This window comes from Pelodiscus sinensis, chromosome 16 (genome assembly GCF_049634645.1).
Source record: "Pelodiscus sinensis isolate JC-2024 chromosome 16, ASM4963464v1, whole genome shotgun sequence".
Classification (NCBI taxonomy): domain Eukaryota; kingdom Metazoa; phylum Chordata; order Testudines; family Trionychidae; genus Pelodiscus; species Pelodiscus sinensis.
In genome coordinates, this window is record NC_134726.1 from 15,546,376 (window position 1) to 15,567,353 (window position 20,978).

At 43.5% G+C, this 20,978-nt stretch overlaps 1 protein-coding gene and 1 long non-coding RNA gene across 18 annotated transcripts in view; one reads left to right on the top strand and one right to left on the bottom strand.

Moving 5' to 3' along the window:
* The window catches only part of LOC142818589 (uncharacterized), a 64,783-nt gene extending 44,656 nt beyond the window's left edge, over positions 1–20,127 (top strand). Inside the window, exon 3 of the long non-coding RNA XR_012896131.1 lies at positions 19,919–20,127. This is a non-coding gene — a long non-coding RNA (uncharacterized LOC142818589). The remainder of the gene's footprint in view (positions 1–19,918) is intronic.
* MRTFB (myocardin related transcription factor B) overlaps positions 1–20,978 on the bottom strand; it is a 266,743-nt gene that overhangs the window by 28,590 nt on the left and 217,175 nt on the right. For 15 of the 17 annotated variants that reach the window (XR_012896130.1, XM_075899337.1, XM_075899342.1 and 12 more), the window contains 3 exons: positions 20,700–20,843; positions 12,698–12,945; positions 5,657–5,810 (listed from right to left, as the gene is read on the bottom strand). Coding sequence is in view for 16 of the 17 variants with exons in the window: in XM_075899337.1 (XP_075755452.1) it covers positions 5,657–5,810; positions 12,698–12,945; positions 20,700–20,843 (546 nt within the window). In the remaining variant the exon portion in view is untranslated. The remainder of the gene's footprint in view (positions 1–5,656; positions 5,811–12,697; positions 12,946–20,699; positions 20,844–20,978) is intronic. The other 2 variants (XM_075899340.1, XM_075899341.1) reach the window with 1 other exon arrangement.

Below are 20,978 nucleotides of genomic sequence, written 5' to 3' on the forward strand. Positions count from 1 at the left end.
AGCTACCATATGAGAGATTAATAAGACTGGGACTTTTCATCTTAGAAAAGGGGAGACTAAGGGGATGGAGGTCTATAAAATCATGACAGCTGTAGAGAAAGTAAATATGGAAAAATTATTTACTTGTTTCCATAATACGAGAACTAATCGTCACCAAATGAAATGAATAGGTATCAGGTTTAAAACAAACTAAAAGTAGTATTTCTTCACAAAACACATAGTCAACCTGCGGAACTCTTTGCCAGAGGATATTGTGAAGGAATAGAGTTCAAAAAAGAACTCCATAAACTCATGGACGATAGGTCCATCAACAGCTATTAGGCAGGATGGGCAGGAACAGTGTCCTTAGACTAAGTTTGTGAAAAGCTGGGAAGGGGCAACAGGGGATGGATCACTTAGAATCATAGAATCATAGGACTGGAAGGGACCTCGAGAGGTCATCGAGTCCAGCCCCCCGCCCTCAAGGCAGGACCAAGCTCCGTCTACACCATCCCTGACAGATGTCTATCTAACCTGTTCTTAAATATCTCCAGAGAGGGAATAGTGATAGAAATGTAGCCGTGTTAGTCTGGGGTAGTTGAAGCAAAATGCAGGACGATGTAGCACTTTAAAGACTAACAAGATGGTTTATTAGATGATGAGCTTTCGTGGGCCAGACCCACTTCCTCAGATCAAATAGTGGAAGAAAGTAGTCACAACCATATATACCAAAGGATACAATTAAAAAAATGTTCATTTTTTTAATTGTATCCTTTGGTATATATGGTTGTGACTACTTTCTTCCACTATTTGATCTGAGGAAGTGGGTCTGGCCCACGAAAGCTCATCATCTAATAAACCATCTTGTTAGTCTTTAAAGTGCTACATCGTCCTGCATTTTGCTCCAGAGAGGGAGATTCTACCACCTCCCTTGGCAATTTATTCCAATATTTGACCACCCTGACAGTTAGGAATTTTTTCCTAATGTCCAATCTAAACCTCTCTTGCTGCACTTTAAGCCCATTACTCCTTGTCCTGTCCTCAGAAACCAAGAGGAACAAATTTTCTCCGTCCTCCTTGTGACACCCTTTTAGATATTTGAAAACCGCTATCATGTCCCCCCTTAATCTTCTTTTTTCCAAACTAAACAAGCCCAGTTCATGAAGCCTGGCTTCATAGGTCATGTTCTCTAGACCTTTAATCATTCTTGTCGCTCTTCTCTGTACCCTTTCCAATTTCTCCACATCTTTCTTGAAATGTGGCGCCCAGAACTGGACACAGTACTCCAGCTGAGGCCTAACTAGTGCAGAGTAGAGCGGCAGAATGACTTCACGAGTTTTGCTTACAACACACCTGTTGATACAACCTAGAATCATATTTGTTGTTTTTGCAACAGCATCACACTGTTGACTCATATTCAACTTGTGGTCCACTATGATCCCTAGATCCCTTTCCGCCATGCTCCTTCCTAGACAGTCGCTTCCCATCTTGTATGTATGGAACTGATTGTTCCTTCCTAAGTGGAGCACTTTGCATTTCTCTTTATTAAACTTCATCCTGTTTACCTCTGACCATTTCTCTAACTTGCTAAGGTCATTTTGAATTATGTCCCTATCCTCCAAAGAAGTTGCAACCCAACCCAGTTTGGTATCATCTGCAAACTTAATAAGCGTACTCTCTATCCCAATATCTATATCATTGATGAAGATATTGAACAGTATGGGTCCCAAAACAGACCCTTGCGGAACTCCACTTGTTATCCCTTTCCAGCAGCATTTAGCACTGTTAACAACAACTCTCTGACTACGGTTATCCAGCCAATTATGCACCCACCTTATCGTGGCCCTATCTAAGTTATATTTGCCTAGTTTATCAATAAGAATATCATGCGAGACCGTATCAAATGCCTTACTAAAGTCTAGGTATATGACATCCACCGCTTCTCCCTTATCCACAAGGCTCGTTATCCTATCAAAGAAAGCTATCAGATTAGTTTGGCATGACTTGTTCTTCACAAACCCATGCTGGCTATTCCCTATCACTTTATTACCTTCCAAGTGTTTGCATATGATTTCCTTAATTACCTGCTCCATTATCTTCCCTGGGACAGACGTTAAACTGATCGGTCTGTAGTTTCCTGGATTGTTCTTATTCCCCTTTTTATAGATGGGCACAATATTTGCCCTTTTCCAGTCTTCTGGAATCTCCCCTGTCTTCCATGTTTTTTCAAAGATCATAGCTAAAGGCTCAGATACCTCCTCTATCAGCTCCTTGAGTATCCTGGGATGCATTTCATCAGGACCTGGTGACTTGCTGACATCTAACTTTCCTCAGTGATTTTTAACTTGTTCTTTGTGTATCCTATCTTCTAAACTTACCCTCTCTCTGCTTGTATTCACTACGTTAGGCACACCTCCAGACTTCTCGGTGAAGACCGAAACAAAGAAGTCATTGAGCATCTCCGCTATTTCCAAGTTTCCTGTTATTGCTTCTCCCTCCTCACTGAGCAGTGGGCCTACCCTGTCCTTAGTCTTCCTCTTGCTTTTAATGTATTTATAAAAGGTCTTCTTGTTTCCCTTTATGCCTGTAGCTAGTTTGCTCTCATTTTGTGCCTTTGCCTTTCTAATCTTGCCCCTGCATTCCCGTATTGCTTGCCTATATTCATCCTTTGTTATTTGTCCTAGTTTCCATTTTTTGTATGACTCCTTTTTTATTTTGAGATCATGCAAGATCTCCTTGTTAAGCCAAGCTGGTCTTTTGCCATATTTTCTATTTTTCCTACACAGTGGAATTGTTTGCTTTTGCGCCCTTAACAACGTCCCTTTGAAATACTTCCATTACTTGATTATTACCTGTTCTGTTCATTCCCTCTGGGACATCTGGCACTGACCATGGTAGGAAGACAAGATACAATGCTAGATGGACCTTTGGTCTGCCATTCTTATGTTGCTATGTACCCTTTGCGTCAGCTGTGGAATGCCCTGAGGTGGCACTGATGCGGCACACTTTATATGACACTGCGAACCCAACTGCTCTTCTGTTTTTTCTTGCTGGCTATTCCGACAGAGGAGAAGGAAGATGGGTAGGGAATAGATGTGATCAACACATCTCAAAGAGTAAGTTACAAAAGGTGAGTAACCATTTTTCCTTCTTTGAGTGCTTGTGCATATCAATTCCAATTAGGTCCCTTAGCCGTACCCAAGAGGTGTCAGAGTCAACAAGTTGCTAGCTCGAGTGCTGCTGAGTCGAATGCTGCATCTTGCCTGATGCAAGAGCTGGGGGGGGGGGGGGAAGATCCCCTCTGGGGGTATGGCTAGACTACAGGGTTTTTTTCGGTATACCAAAAAAACTCCACCACGTCTAGGGAGTGCGTTTGCTCTTCAGCTTTTTTTTTGAGGAAGAGCAAACATGCTTTTTCAGAAGGCCCTGTATTTCTCATTCTACAAGGAAGAAGGGGGCTTTCAAAAGAGGTTTTTTTTCCCGACATTTGGCCCTGTCTAGATGGACCAAATGTTGGAAAAGCCTCTTCCGACAAAAGAATCGGAAAAAGGTAAGCAAAATGCGAATTGCATTTTCCATACCTTTTTCCAACAAATACTTGTAGTCTAGCCATACCCTGGAAGAAGTTCAAGTGCTTCTTCCTGGGTTTCAGAAGAAGGAGTTTTGTTTTTACACTTGATGGTGGCAGCTACCTCCCAACAGCAGGAAATCTGTGACCTTGGGGAATTTTTGTCAGCAGAAACTTAGAGAGCTAAGTATTTAAAGTCTCTTGAGGGCCCTCACCTTCTGCACTCAGAGAGCCAGAGTGGAGAACAACTTTGACATGGTGGCAGCACTGGTGGGATCATTTTGAACCAAGAACACAGACCTCAGGATTTTAAAAGGACACTTTTTTTCTCTTTTGCTGTTTGGACGTTTTAGGATTTTTTCCCCTTTTGCTGCCGGAGAGGGAAAAGGCAGACAGAAGGTTACATTTGCACAGCCAAAGAGTCCAAACCAAACATTTGTTTTGGTTTTTTTTCTAGCTTTCGGGGCAACTAGATAGCTAGGCTAGAATATGGCAGGGAAGCAGCCCAGTGCATGTATTCGCAGTCAGGAAGAACTGTTGTAGAGCAACAAACCTTCCCTAACCAAAACACCGAGGTGAAAACAGCCTCAGCTCAGGGCAAGATGTCCACCTCTGGCTAAGACTCGTACCACTAGGCGGAGGAACAAGAAGAGAATGTCCCTGTGAGGCCAGGGGGAAGCAACCTTGTGGGGACAGGAGCAGAGGGTGGCTGCCATGCCCTTCCCCCACCACTGTGTTCAGAGTGGGAGAGTGTCCTTAAGACAGGCAGACTTCTAACTAAGAACGAGATGGAGTTCTTCCTGCAGATGAAGTGTTTAGAAGCCAAGCAGAAGCAAAAGCGTGTAGACAGAGAGGTGGAAATGAGGCGCTCAGAAGCTGAACTGGAGAAAATGAAGAAGCTGGGCACTCCAACTATACCGACTAACTACTCTGCTTCAACTAATGCTCCACAGCCCAGGAAATACCTGGTATATAGGGTAGGCGATGATGAAGAGGCATTCTTAGGGAATTTTGAAAGGGTCTGTGTTGGGTACAACATCCCCAAAGATCAGTACCTGATGGAGCTTAGAACAGAATTCAGTGGACCCCTAACAGAAGTGGCAGTTGAAATGCTTAGGGAACACATGAATGACTATGAGCTTTTTAAACAAGAGGCCAGACTTAGGATGGGGCTCACTGCTGAACCTACCCGTCGCCGTTTTGGAGCTATAAGGTGGAAGCCAGCCATGGCATTGCCCCAATACGACTACGAGATGAAAAAGAACCATAAAGCATGGATACCAGGAGTGGGTGGCATGTAGTTTAGACACACCTAAAGTGTCAGAGTGGGGAACAGCCTTGAAACCTTCATATATTGAACAGATTTATTTACATACTTCACATTCTTTTCCTATCTGAGGGAGAGAAGTGTTGAAAAGATTAGATTACGAATGTTAAAATGCGGTTATTTTACTGAGTAATACTACTTGATTAGGTGATAAGGGAAGGCTGCTGGCTCAGTCCCGGCTCATGCTGGGACCAAACCCTGCTGCAGCTCTGCAATTTAAAAAGCAGTAGGAGCGGGCGGGGGAGGGGTGAGGAAAGGATAAGTTGCCCGGCTCCTATTGCCTTTTAAATTGCAGAGTCACAGCAGGGTTTGGTCTCGGCGTAAGCTGGGACTGAGCCAGGCTGCCTAGCCAGCTGGAGCAATACCCCCTGACTCCTCCCCCCCCCCCCACACCACCTCTCATAGAAGCAGCGGTACAGGGTGGGGGGTGGGAAAGGGGGAAGCAGCTCTGTGGAGATAGTGCTGGGGAGAACTAGCTTTTAAGATGGCTCCCCCTAGTACCAGCTCCTTTACTCTTTAACATCCCTAGATTACATAACATTTAATAAATGCTTTGGACAAGGAAAGAGCTTCTTGGCAACTCGGGAGGGAGTGCTAAAAAAACAAAAATAAAGGTTGATAGTATATGAAAATTACAAAAGCATCTCTATAAAATCTCAGAGGAAATGTAAAGTACAATTTTAATAGAAAAATAAAATCCAGGCATATGCCTGTCCGTAACATTTTGCAAGTTATAACCTTCGCTGATATTTGTACATGGACAAATCTCTCTTCATTTTTACCTTTAAGTCATCCAAGCTTGATGGAAGCGGTCCTGGTTTTCTGCTGGGAATATTACTGTTTTGCCTTGGTGTGCATGCTACTGATGTAGGTGTGCTGTTGCTCAAAGTAGTCAGTTGTATATTCCCGTTGTTATTTTGTTTGTCACTAAGAGGTCTGTACATAAAAAAAGCATAAAAATATCAGTGACCTATCATGTTATTGACTTGTAAGAGGCAGTACTGCTGAATTTAAAATTTATCCACTTAATGGCTGAAAACTCACTTTTCTGAGATGCATTAACAGCGGGATTCATAAAGTATTTTAGGTGAATTGCTTGCAGAGGAAAAGTTTGCTGGGGAGAATATACTGGTATTTTATGAAGCATACAGATAATTTTACAAGTTTATGCTTAAATCAGTTTTATTATACTACCAAAATATTAAGGAACCCTTACCTCTAAAAAGTCAACAGGATTTTTACAACACAAATGGTCTTTGTTTCAGATACCCTAGTATTTTTTCTATTAATGCAAGAAAACCACAATCAGATATCAAAAACACACGTGGAAAAATTGAAATTAACCAAAGTTCTGCTGACTAGTGCGGTAAACTAGGTAAATGGGGCGACATATACATTCCATGCATACACTTCTTTTCCTCAGTGGTATCTGTAGGGAACTAGCTCTGTTGCCTTCTGGAGTGGTGTGCACATATGCTGGTATAAGAGGTGCTGCTGGTCCCCTCCCTTCCTCAGTTATTTTTGCTGGAACTCTGACAGAGTGGAAGGAACATGGATCATTGAATGGATATGAACCACACATCTTGAAGAACTGCTCACGTCACAAGAGCTCAGGTGTTGTCAGCCACTTTCCTAGCTCGTGTCACTATCCAGGACCTTTGCAGTACACACCTTCATGATGCATTATGCCATCACCTAGCAAGCCATGGGTGACACTGGATTTGACAGAGCTGTGTTGCAATTGACACATCCATGGACTCCTACCCATCTCCGGTGGTACTGCTTGGGAGTCACCTACAGTGGAATGGACATCAGCAAGCACATGAAGAAGAAAAAATGGTTACTTATCTTTTGTAACTCTTCTTAGTATTGGTGAAGGCATTACCCACCCCAACTTGTAGCAAGTACGGATGCAATAAGTAATCAAGGACAAATCCTCTGACATTCATTCTGTCAGCTACTGCAATGAAAATTCGAGTTGATCTGAAGAAAAGCTTTGAACACTGCAGGTAAAAAGCGAGGGCATACCTGATATCTACATAGTACAGACACCTGTCTTCCTTAGAGGTATGTGGCTTTGGACAGAAAGACCAGGAAGAAGATGCCCTAGTTACCATGGAATCATGACATCCCCTTTGCCAGAAAGGCATGGTCGGGCCCCAGCTGCACTTTGTCTTTGTAAAACACTGTCTATGGGGGCACCGATGTAAGAGCTTTACTCTTGGAGACTTGCCTCACTGATGTAAAAGCGCTAAGGAATGCAAATTTCCAAGACAGATGCAAGAGAGAGCAAGAGGCTAAAGGCTCAAAAAGAGGGCTGGTAAAATTGTAAAGGACTAGATTTAGATCCCATTCAGGATACAGATCATGGACTGGAAGGAACAGTCCCTTGAAGACCCCGATTGTCATCTTGTGTGAGAATTCTGACCTTCCTTGGACGTGCAGATGGAAGGCTGATCTGGCTACCAAGTGCACCCTGACTGATGATTGTTAAGTGGCACTAATGGGTGAGAGATCCTGCTCTGAAGCCCAGTAGAAGTGCTTCCACTTCACAAGGTAGGTAGCTCTAGTGGAGGGCTTTCTACTTCAAACCTAAGTGAAGCAGCCCTGCTTTTCAGGGCTCACTCACACAGCATCCACATCATGGGAGGGAGAAAGACGAGGTTTAGTTGCAGCAACTGGCTGCGATCCTGAGACAGGAGGTCCGGATGGCCAGGAAGAGTCCAGGGGACTGCTATTGCCAAGTCCAAGAGAGTGCTGGAACCTATACTGGCAAGTTGAGGCTGGGGCGATCATGATCTTACAAAGCACCCTGCGATTAGTGGAACCGGCAGAAAAGCATACATGACAGCAGAAAGGCATCCAACAATGAGCTGCTGCTGAGGCCCTGTAAGCAAGCACAATTGGTGGCACTTGCTCTTCTGTCTGGTCATAAACAGGTCCACTTGAGGAGTCTCCCACCTCTGGAAAAACACCTGGACAAGTGCAGATTGGAGGAACCACTTGTAGTAAGGAAAAGGACCTGCTGAAGTGATGCACCAGCATATTCCAAACTTTCAGGAGGTGAGAGGCTGTTAAGTGGATGGAATGCTGTATGTAGAAGTCCCCCAGGCACAGGGCTTCCAGACAAAGGACTGAAGTACGGGTTCTAGTGTTTCCTCCAATTTTTCCAACCCCTCAGCAGAATACATTTTCTTCTGGGCACCAATGTGGAGGTGATGTGTGATACAGCATCATATTGGGGCACATAAAATTTAATTGGTGGGAGTGGGGCCAAGGGGTTCTGAGTGTTTAGGGGGCACAGGACTGGGGCAGATGGTTGGAGTGTAAGCACTCTGGCTAGGGAACAGGTTGTGGGATGGGGAGGAGGGAGGATAGGGTTCCAGATTTGGGAAGGGGCTCTGAGCTGGGGGTTGGGGTGCAGGTGGGGGTACAGGCTCTGGGCTGGAGGCATGGGCTATAGTGTGTGTGAGGGTGCTCAATGCTGGGGCAAGAGTTCAAGGTGGGCAGGGGTATGGGGCTCAGGCTTACCTGGGCAGCTCTCTGCTGGAGCAAGTGGGGAAAGATGCCCCCTCCATCTTCTCCTGCAGCTTCAACACTTAGGGAGAGATCCCTCTCACTGCTACAGCCTTGAGCCCCGGGACTTAAAGGGAAACACCTGGCATGCCAGGCAAATTAGTACTGGGCAAATTAGTCGAAACAATAGTAAAGAATAAAATTGTGAAGCATGTAGAAGAACATAATTTGTTGGACAAAAGTCAACATGGTTTCTGTAAAGGGAAATCCTGTTTTACTAATCTACTAGAAGGGGTTAACAAACATGCGGACAAGGGGGATCTAGTAGATATAGTATACTTAGATTTTTAGAAAGCCTTTGACAAGGTCCCTCACCAAAGGCTCTTGTGTAAATTACATGGCCATGGGATAAGAGGGAAGGTCCTTTCTTGGATTGAGAACTGGTTAAAAGACAGGAAACAAAGGGTAGGAATAAATGGTAAATTTTCAGATTGGAAAGGGGTAACTAGTGGTGTCCCCCAAGGGTCAGTCCTGGGACCAATCCTTTTCAATTTATTCATAAATGATCTGGAGAAAGGGTAAGCAGTGCAGTAGTAAAGTTTGCAGATGATACCAAACTGTTTAGGATAGTCAAGACAGAAGCAGACTGTGAGGGACTCCGGGTATGTCTACACTACCCCCAGTTCGAACTAGGGTGGGTAATGTAGTCATACGGAGTTGCAAATGAAGCCCGGGATTTGAATTTCCTGGGCTTCATTTACATAAAGCCGGCCGCCGCCATTTTTAAATGCCGGCTAGTTCAGACCCCGTGCCGCCGAGGTGTACAGCTAGTTCGGATTAGGAAGTCTAATCCGAACTAGCTAGTCCGTGCCGCGTGTAGCCGCGTGGCACGGGGTCCGAACTAGCCGGCTTTTAAAAATGGTGCCGGCCGGCTTTATGCAAATGAAGCCCGGGAAATTCAAATCCCGGGCTTCATTTGCAACTCCGTATGACTACATTACCCCCCCAGTTCGAACTAGGGGGGTAGTGTAGACATACCTTCCAAGAAGATCTTACCAAACTGAGTGATTGGGCAACAAAATGGCAAATGAAATTTAATGTGGATAAGTGTAAAGTAATGCACATTGGGAAAAATAACCCCAACTATACGTACAGTATGATGGGGGCTAATTTGGCTATGACAAATCAGGAAAGAGATCTTGGAGTTTTCGTGGACAGTTCTCTGAAAACTTCCACACAGTGTGCAGCGGTGGTCAAAAAGGCAAATAGAATGTTAGGAGTCATTAAAAAAGGGATAAAGAATGAGACAGAAAATATCTTATTGTCTCTATATAAAAACCATGGTACGTCCACAGCTTGGACACTGCGTACACGTGTGGTCGCCTCATCTCAAAAAAGATATTTTGGCCTTGGAAAGGGTTCAAAAAAGGGCAATAAAAATGATCAGGGGTTTGGAATGGGTCCCATATGAGGAGAGGTTAAAGCGACTGGGACTTTTCAGTTTAGAAAAGAGGAGACTGAGGGGGGATATGATAGAGGTCTATAACATCATGAGTGGCGTGGAGAGGGCCGATAAAGAAAAGTTATTTATTAGTTCCCTAAATAGAAGAACTAGAGGACACCAAATGAAATTAATGGGTAGCAGGTTTAAAACTAATAAAAGGAAGTTCTTCTTCACACAGCGTGTAGTCAACCTGTGGAACTCCTTGCCAGAGGAGGCTGTGAAGGCTAGGACTATAATAGAGTTTAAAGAGAAGCTAGATAATTTCATGGAGGTTAGGTCCATAAAAGGCTATTAGCCAGGGGATAAAATGGTGTCCTTGGCCTCTGTTTGTCAGAGGCTGGAGAGAGATGGCAGGAGACAAATTGCTTGATCATTGTCTTCGGTCCACCCTCTCTGGGGCACCTGGTGCTGGCCACTGTTGGCAGACAGAATACTGGGCTAGAAGGACCTTTGGTCTGACCCAGTATGGCCGTTCTTATGTTCAAATCTCCCTGAGCTCTCTCACGTGTATGTGAAGTGACAACTCCTCCTGCAACCTTGGGTTTTGAGGGTACCTAGGTATGCCCCCAACACCAGGGATATTGTGGACTTTGAGGCTGCAAATAGAACCCACTACATCAATTGATTTGGATTGCACCACCATTGGAGGGAGGTGAGTACCTGGGGTAGGAACATAAGGAGCCTGTCCAATGGATGTCTGGCTCTGGAATAGACTGATGACAACCATATTGGAAGCTGTAATCTTTTATGTTGGACCATGTACCCTAGCAGTCTGAGAGAGACTTGAGTTGTGATGAGCAGGTGCATGGTAATTTGGGGAAACAAATCTGACATTGCTTGGAACCTGGCTTGTAGTGTGGAAGACTTCCCTGATAAACTCTATTCTCTGAAGAGGCATCACTGTCAATTTTTGTTCATTTATCATTATGCCCAGGGCATGACAAACCCATAGCTCACAACACCTCAACACTATGCTGCACCTGTCTTTTGATGTGACCTTTGATCAGCCAGCTGTCCAGCCAGTTCGGTGACTTGTGTTGGGACCCAGAGGATCAGTGCCTGGATTTCAGTGATCTGTGATGGAAGCTTGCCTATTTGTGGGTCTCTGCTCTGGGATGCGGCTCCAGACATTGCTAGCATGGCCCTGGAGAATACTGCCTTCAGGATAGCATGTGTAGGGGCACCATAGATAGCTTTGCCCTTGATGTGGGTGGGAGGAAAGTATCTATGGGCTTCTCTTCCCATAGAATCAGTGGCATCAGGAGGGAAAAGTATTTTTTGCTGATTGCCATGCTTCTAGGGCAGATGGCACTGTAAGGTACCCTGTGCCTGCTGCTGCACCTTCAGGAGTGGGAGCCAGCTCATGGGATGGGCTAGGTTCCATCAATGAGACCACTGCCTGGCAAGGCTCCAGGAATGGTGAGAGGGCCCAAGTCAATCTGGGTTCTGCCTAAACCTTGTCCTTATTTTTTTAGGTGCCTGAGGAGCATCCCTTTCCCATGTGCTTCTTATGTCTTTTGGCCATGTGCACCGAGGACCAGGTTGCAGCCCTGCAGATATCCTATATAGGAACATGAGTTAGAAAAGCTGCTGAAAAGGCCTACAATTCAGCAGAGGGGAGACCCTTGCAAGGTCATAATACGCTGAGATACATGATGCGATCCACAATGAAATAATCTCAGCAGAGATGAGGAAATCCATTCTTTCAGCTATTGCTATGGTGGAACTCCATGCTGGTAATCATTTCCACTTTGTCAAGTACATTGCCATAGCAGAAGGTTTTCTACTGCCCAGTAAGGCTCTATGAATCTGTTATGACAAACCTGATCCTCAGTATTCAGCCATGAAGGTTCTAGGCCATCAGATGAAGAGAGGTGAATTTCGGGTGGAGCAGTTATCCATGGTCCTATGTGATCATGTCCATACCTGAACAATGAGGGAAGTTCCAACAACAATTGTGTTTAGTAAGAAGGAAATGAAAGAGCGCAGGCTTGGCAGGACCCCTTATACCAGTGCTATGAACGAGTGGCACTGAGACACTAGAGCTGAGCCAACAGAAACCACTAACGGAAAAAATTCTGGCAACTGTGCTCTGGATATGCACACACCTACATTGGAATGGACAAATGCAACCCTCATATATCAACTGCTATTACAGCAGGCAAAGCTAATCTTTGTTGTTTTAATACAAATTAAACATTTTACAGTTACAAATATTTTAATTGAAATTCCCTGCATTTCCTTTGTTAAATTTTATTCAGGGCTAAAATATTTTTGTAATGTTCCTACATATAACAGAGTGAATGGCTGAGACCACACAGTAGCGTCACTGCTTCCAAAGACAGGATACATGGCAGTTATACAAATGTCATTTGTCACTCTCCAATTATACTTTTTTAATTATCAGTTACTATGGAAGGCTGGAAAGAGAATGCTTTATTGCTGCAAATTAGATTTTCAAAAACTGGTATTGAGGGCTTATGTGCCCTAGTGATTGTTAAGCATAGGAACACTTCCAAAAGGGACATGAGGTCTTGTGGTTAAACGAGTCAATGTCCAGGTCCTTCACCAACTTCCTGTGACACTTTGCATAAATAATGTAATCCTTCTCTGCCTCTTATCTATAAAACTGAGGTAATACTTTTCTTCCTCACAGACATATTAGGAATTAATGATGTTTGTGAGTCACTCATATACTATGGTGACGGGAGAAAGTTAGGAAAATATACAACAAATGCAGAATTTGTAGGTAACGAAAAAAAAAATTAATTTCTTTAAAGGAAAATGAAAAAGTCTCACATACTTGAGTGGTGCAGGTAGAATTGTCTGGTAGTTGTAGTGTTGTTGCTGTTGGCTCAAGATCTGCAGCTGCAAAAAAAGCTGCTGCTGCTGTAGCAAACGAGCATAATTGGAGTCCATTTGTGGCTCGTTCTTCTCACCTTTCTGATCAGGTGGGATATATTGATGGTACTTCAACTTCTTTACCCTAGGTTTAGGTTCTTTGCATTTCTTGCTCCTGTGCTTGTCATTTGGGTTCTTGGGGTGGCTTTGCTATTTAGAGATAAAGTTAGAAAAAATGATAAAATAAAATAGCTATTACACAGACATCCTTACAAAGTAACTGTATGAACAAATACTATTGAGGCATAAAAGAACCTAAACTTAGGGCTGCCCCGCTGCCTCTGTTTCAGGCCCATCACAGAGAGAGGTTGCTCTGGGCCCCCCGTGAACAGGGGCTAGTGCTGCGGAGCAGCCTCTGTCCGAGGCAGGCTTGGGCTCACTGTGGAACAGCCTCTGTCTGTGGCGAGCCTGGGCCCACCGTGGATAGAGGCTGCTCCGCAGTAGCAGCCCCATGCTGCTGCCTCCATATCAGAGGCAGCAGTTCGGGGCGGCAGGCAGGAGCCAGATGCACAGGGGGCTGATTTTTAAACCGGCTCCCAGCACAGACCGGCTTCGACCTGTCACAGATACAGAGGCAACAACATGGAATAGCAGGGGGCTCCCTGGGAGTGGAGGCTGGGAGCTGAGGGTGCATTGACTGCCGGCCCTGCCTCCGGGGGCAGCATTTAGTAACTGTGTAACTGCTAAGAATTGTTATGGATGGCCCTGTCATCCAGGCCCACTTTCCTAAGACCTTTATGGAGAAGCAATCAATAAAGGCACTATACAAAATTCCATCTCTGGCAATGAGATGTTGCCAGAGTAGTTTCAGTAAAATCTTCCTTACACAGATACCCAGAATGGGACTGGAACAGAGAAAGAATCATTCATCAAAACTGGCACTGGATATTTAACCACTTATTTTTTTCAACAAATATTGGGTCATAATATTCTTAATCACTGGAGCTGCCAGATCTTAGAACAAAAGCATATTTTTACCAGACAGACAGGCAGGCAGACAAACAGATCGATGAGGGAGCACATTTTAGCCTTTTTATGATGGAAGTGCTGCCACACTCTTTCCTTAGTTCCATATACCGAGTGACAAAAATGGCCATACTGGGGCAGACCAATGGCCGTTCTAGTTTAGTATTCTGACATCCAGGCCCATTTTCTGAAAATTGGTGGTTTAGGGACACTCAGAGCTTTTAGCTATTATGGACCTCTCCTTCACAAACTTAGCTATTTTTAAAACTCAGTTATTCTTTTGGCCTTCACAATATCTCCTGGCAACAAGTTCCATAGATTGATTTGTGCCTTCCTTTTGTTAAACCAGCTGCCTCTTATTTTAACTGGGTGGCTCTTAGTTCTTGTTTTATATGAAAGAATAAAATAAATAACACTTCCCTATTCACTTTTTCCACACCAGTCATGAATTTATAGATCTCATATTCCCTCATAGTTATCTCTTTTCTAAATTAAACAGCCCCAGTCTTTTTAATCTTAGTATGGAAGCAGTTCCCATTTGCCTAATCATTCTTGCTGTGTTTCTCTGTACCTTTCCCCCATTTTAATATACCTTTTTGAGATGTGGCAATCCCCCAGAACATAAGAATGGCTATAATGGGTTAGAGCACAGATCCATCTTCTTTAAGATGTGTTGTTCATGTCCATTCCAAAAGGTGTGTGCATGTACCGTGTGCACAATCATCAGCAAGCTTCTACCCAAGCAGTAAGGATCAGGTGTCCCTCTATTGGTCCCTCTATGGCGGCATATAAATGACACTGCTGATCCCCTGCCATCTCAGTTCCTTCATGCTGGAATACTCCAACAGAAGGGAGGCAGGAGGATTTGGAATGGACATGAGCAATACATCTCAAAGAACAAGTTATCAGAAGTAGGTAACATTTTTCTTCTTCAAGTGATTACTCATGTGCATTCCAATAGGTAACTCAGCAGCAGGTGCCTTGGAGAGGGGGCCAGAGCTCATCCTATAGCTGAATGGAAAGCCCTGCCGAAAGCTGTGTCACCTCTCACCTGCTGTGTGATAGCGTAATGGGACGTGGAAGTATATACAGAGGACCAAGTTGCTGCCTTACGTATCTCCTGTCTGGAGACATGTGTGAGGAATGATGCTGAAGAAGCCTGCACTCTCATAGGTCTGGGCTACAGTAGGAGCTTAGGTTGAACTTAGCTGCATTAGGTCAATTTTCTAAACAATGAGTCCACACCACCATGTCCAGTCTATTGAACATGCTGCTGTTAAAGCTCTTTAGTACTCCTTCTTTTCACAAGGAGCAATGGTAAATGTGACGTTGCATAGTTGAATTTAGGATAGTGCAGATGCAGCACAGTGACAATTGATGTTCTTGACCTCTGGCAGGTGTCCCACAGTACTCTGCTGTGACTGCTCAGGCCAGGACTTTCAATCCCGCTGCTCTCCAGGTGTACAGGAAAAGCTCTTGGAAAGTTTGAATTTCATTTCCTGTGTGGCCAGTGTGGCAAGCAGACCTCAGAGCATGCACTGCTCCTTAGCTGCACACCTGACCATGAGTGACCAGTATCACAAGCAAGCTCCAACACGGAGCATGCAGAAGTTCATGGACCTCACTGCTGCGTGTGGGAAGAGGAATCAGTTCAGGCAGAACTACAAAGCAGCAAAAGAAAGGCAGATATCTATGCCAAGATCGCACATGGCATGGAGAAACAAGGATAGGCCAGGAATGCCCAACAGTGCCATGTGCAAATAAAGGGGCTCAGGCAGGCATTCCAGAAGACAAAGGAGGAAAGCGGACAGTCTGGGTCATTTCTGCACACATGCTGCTTCTCTGAGCAGCTGCATAGGATTCTAGGGGGGTACCCAATCAGTTTCCCAAGCCAATCTGCAGATTCCTTCCAAGAGACTCCTCTGGCAGCCTCGGGCAGCAGCGTGGAAGATAGTGTGGAGTAGGAAGAGGAGAGTAATGATCAGCAGATGAGCGGAGCATCTGATCTCACTGACAGCCAGGACCTTTTTATACCTATGGAGACAATCACCTCCTCCCAGGATGCCTCACTCCTGGGCCTTGGTGGTGGTGGAGGGGGAGGGGGATGGGGACACACTTCTGGTGAGTTCACAGTTTTAATTACGCTACAAGTGGGGTAAGACAATCGGGTACAATCTGTGGTGGCCATTCTGGCTATATAGTGGGCTGGGAAGGGTGTCCCCAGAACAGATTGTTAAGTGCCTGGAGATAGAGCAGAAATTCTCCCTGCACATCCCATAAAGCTCCCACAGAGAAACTCTTTAATTCTGCTCACAAGGTTTCTGGGGGGGTCTGCCTTATTCCATCCTCCACAATAGGACACCTTTCCATGCCAAGGTAGCAGTAAGTGATCTGGTGTCATTGCAATTCCAGAGATCACTATTGGTATTTCAACACATCCAATGTTAATTTTCCAGTCTGGGAAGAAAATTCCAGCTTGCAGCTTTCTGAAGAGACACAGAGTTCCTAAAGATGCATGTATCATGCACCTGTCCCAACCATCCCACATTGATGTTGGTGAAACGGTCCTTGTGACCCACCCGTGCCTGCAGCACTATCGAGAAGTTCCCCTTGTGGTTTATGTCCTCTTTGGCAAGGTGGTCTGGTGCGAAGATAGGAATATGCATCCTCCCCTCCATCCCCCGAAGATTTACCCACTGCGAATTGATTTTCAACTGACTGGTAGCTCTCTGAAAACGTAAGCTTCCATAGGGCTATTGCCATTTGTTTCTGAACTATTAGAGTGGGTCTCATTCTGGTATTGCTGCGCTTCAGGGTGGGGAAAGCAATTCACAAACTTCTCGATGGTCTAGCTAGCTTTCTATCCACCTTATAGTCCATTTATCCAATCCATACTTTTTTGACATGCTGGCCAGAAAACTGTGGGAGACTGTCAAAAGCTTTGCTAAAGTCAAGGTTCATCATGTCCCCCTGCCTTCCCTATATCCCCAGAGCCAATTACCTCATCAAAGAAGGCAATCAAGTTGGTCAGGCATGACTTGCCCTGGGTGAATTTATGTTGACTGTTCCTGATCATTTGTTTTAAACTTGCTGCCTATTAATTTCATTAGGTGCCCCCCTAATTCTTGTATTATGAGCAGTAAATAACACTTCTTTATTTATTTTCTCCACATTAGATGTGACTTTATAAACTTTTATCATAAGCCCCTAGACATCTCCCATCGCCTCCATATGGCAGTTGTTCTATGTTCCTAATAATTTTTGTTGCTCTTTTCTGAACCTTTTCCAATTCCAATTTACCTTTTATGAGATGAGGCAACTGCATCTGCACACAGTATTCAACATGTGGGCCAAGATGTAGAGGCAATATGGTATTTTCTGTCCTATTGGCTCCGTCCTGGGACCCATCCTATTCAACTTATTTATAAATGGTCTGGAGAAAGGGGTAAACAGTGAGGTGGTAAAATTTGCAGATGATGCCAAACAGCTCAAAATAGTTAAGACTAATGCAGATTGTGAAGAGCTTCAAAAAAACCAAACTAAGTAATTGGGCAACAAAATGGCAACTGAAATTTAATGTTGATAAACGTAAATTAATGCACATTGGAAAAAATAATTCCAACTATATATACAATATGATGGGGACTAATTTGGCTACAACTACGCAAGACAAAGATCTTGAAGTCATTTTGGATAGTTCTCTGAAAACATCCACTCAGTGTGCAGCAGCAGTCAAAAAAGTAAATAGAATGTTAGGAGTCATTAAAAAAGGGATAAAGAATGAGACAGAAAATATCTTATTGACTGTATATAAAAACCATGGTACATCCACATCTTGGACACTGCGTACACGTGTGGCCACCTCATCTCAAAAAAGATATATTGGCACTGGAAAAGGTAAGGGCAATAAAAATGATCAGGGGTTTGGAACGGATTTCCTATGAAGAGAGATTTAAAAGACTTGGAAATTTCAGCTTAGAAAAAAGGAAACTAAGTGGGGATATGCTAGAGGACTATAAAATCATGACTGGTATAGAAAAGGAAACAAGGAAAAGTTATTTACTTATTCCCACAGTGTAAGAACTAGGGGTCACCAAATGAAATTAATAGGTAGCAGGTTTAAAAGAAACAAAAGGAAGCTTTTCTTCACTCAGCGCACAGTCAACCTGTGGAACTCCTTGCCAGATGATGTTATGAAGACTAGGTCTTTAACAGGGCTCAAAAAAGAACTAGATAGATTCGTGGAGATTAGGTCCATCAATGGCTATTAGCCAGGACGCGTAGGAATGGTATCCCTAGCCTGGAAGTGGGTGACGGGAGGGATCATATGAGGATTACCTGTTGTGATCCCTCCCTCTGGGGCATCTGGTATTGGCAACTGTCGGTAAACAGAATACTGAGCTAGATGACCTTTGGTCTGATCCATTATGGCCGTTCTTATGTTCTTATCCTATCTATCCCTTTTTAAATGATCCTCAACATTCTGTTTGATTTTTTTGACTGCCACTGCACACTGAGTAGATGTTTTCTGAGAACTATACACAATAACTCCAAGATCTCTCTCTTGAGTGGTAACAGCTAAGTTAGTCCCAATCATTTTGTATGTATAGTCAGGATTATGTTTTCCAATGTGCATTACTTTGAATTTATCAACATGGTATTTCATCTATCATTTTGTTACCTACTCACCCAGTTTTCTGAGATCCTGTTGAAGCTCTTTGCAGTCTGCTTTGGACTTAACTATCTGGAGTAGTTTTGTACCCCCTGCAAATTTTGCCATCTCACTGTTTGCTCCTTTCTCCAGATCTCTTCCATATTTGCTGAATAGGACTGGTCTCAGTACATATATCCTAGGGGATAATACTATTGATCTCTCTCCATTCTAAAACTGAACATTTATTCCTACCCTTTGTTTCCCATCTTTTAAACAGTTACTGATCCATGAGAGGATCTTTCCTCTTATCCCATGACAGCTTCATCAAAAGCCTTCTGAAAATCTAAGCATTCCCCTTTGTCCACGTGCTTGTTGACTCCCTCAAAGTGTTCTAGTAAACTGATGAGGCATGACTTCCCTTTACAAAAATCATGCTGAGTTTTCTTCAACAAATTATATTCAGCTATGTTTGACAATTCTGTTCTGTACTACAACTTCTACCAGTTTGCCTGGTCGTGAAGTTAGACTTACCCTTCTGTAGTAGCCAGGATCACCTCTGGATCCTTTTTAAAAAAATTAGCATTACAGTAGCTGTCCTGCAGTCATTTGGTACAGCAGCTGATTTAAATTTCAGATTACAAACCACAGTTATCTGTATGTATGTGTATTTCAAAAGTGCTTGGTTAGGATAATTATTAACTAAACTTACAGTTGTCATCACTGATTGAAATGCTTTTTCTCAGTTACCCTATGGAAATGCCTCATAAAATTACTCCCCCAGTTAGCAGGGGATGCCCTATGCTACAATCCTTTGGAGATCACTGATCCAGCTGGCAGCAAACCAACTCTGGCTGAGGCAGGTATTTGCTGATATTTCTTCCTCATAAGAGCCTGCAAAAGGTGATTCTGGAATGAAACACGTCCACAGTTTTCCTGGGATACAATTTTCCTTTTTCCTCAAGGAAACTCATTTCTGAGGAGATAACTAAAACAAATTTCAAGTTTTCAAGCGAGGTTAACATGCAGTATGCTGTCTGTGAATGTGCAGCATACAAAGTGTTCAAAAAAACCCAGTAATTATCAGTGCCTGGTTTAGAGAGCTGCTCCAAGGAGTGCATGACTCAGGAGTATTACATTCCCCTTTCATTTAATTTTAGGAGATGGCTTTCTGAATATCTTTAATTGTGTGCAATCAGATTAATACTACCTAAAATAGGTTTATTTTCTATATTTCAAACCTGAATACTAAGAAACAAGAAACAAGTGCGACATGAGCATGTGCAAGTCTGTGAATCTCAAAGTAAAAATTATATACTGATTTTAATTGTACCCGTACTGGTGGTCCTTCAGACCCCAATAAAACTTCCTTTTGGACAAAAAAATGCCGTTGAATGAACTTTCATTTACAGTGAAAAATTAGAGGTAGTTATGCAGCAAAAAAAAGTCTGAAAAGGGAAATTATGACATATGTGCACTAATTAAATATGTGATTTTTCATTCTAGGTTATCAGGATGTGGGCAGTCATCCCTAGTGGTTAGCAGAGATCCAGGAGCTGGGCGCAGCGGTTAGAGCAGGAGTCAGCAGTCAGGAATTGGAACACAGGATCAGAACCAGTGTTAGAGGCCACATGTCAGAAAAAAGGCTTAAAACCAAAGTCGCGAACTGGAACAAGGGTCAAGGCCGGTTACCTGAAGTAAGACAAGTCTGGAGACACGGGGGAGAACTCGGCTGGAAACAGTAGACACTGGACCTATTGCAGCCATTGGCAAATGCTTTCAGTGGCTGCTGAACTACTGCTGCAGTTGCTACTATGCTTAAGAGCCAGTCTCAGGACTTTTCCAACCAATCGGCAGCATAGTCAATCAGGCAACCTATTACAGGTCAGCTGCACTCAGCAGGTTGCTTGGAGACTGGTTCTAATGCAGATCCTGATTACTGACAATCATGCCCTTTTGAGGGGGTGTTTGAAGTTGCTAACATTTTGCATAATGAGTGAGTTGGTGGTACTTCGTGGATTTCACTGAACAGCCTCTGAATGTATACCAGTATTACACAACAACACAGTACATGCCTTATAAAAGTATATGACAGTGAAGTTCATTCTGATATGTAGGGTGTCTATAATGCCTTGCACAACAACTGTGAACAGGCTCCAACAGGGAGAACTGTAGATATTTTCACACAGATAAAAACACTATGATATATTAATTTTCATTACATAGAGGATTAGAGAGAATGGATTAAAAGTAAAGACATCAAATGACTTCATTAGAACCTACCTACCTTAACCAAAGTCGGCCCAGGTTTTGCTGCAGATAGAGTATTTGTGCTTAGAGTAGTAGCAGTTGTAGAGTGTGTAGTGTGCTGCTCCGCAGTGGGGACAAGCTTTAGAAATTCGGAGCCTGTAGAGCTTAATGAGGGATACTGCTGAAAAAGAAAGAAACTTTCATTAGAATCCAACACTTCCAGAACACACCGCAAAAACACGTAAAAAAATAAAACAAATTATGACAAATCCACACACAGAAAATTAAAGATATTATAAAAAGATTAATTAGACCA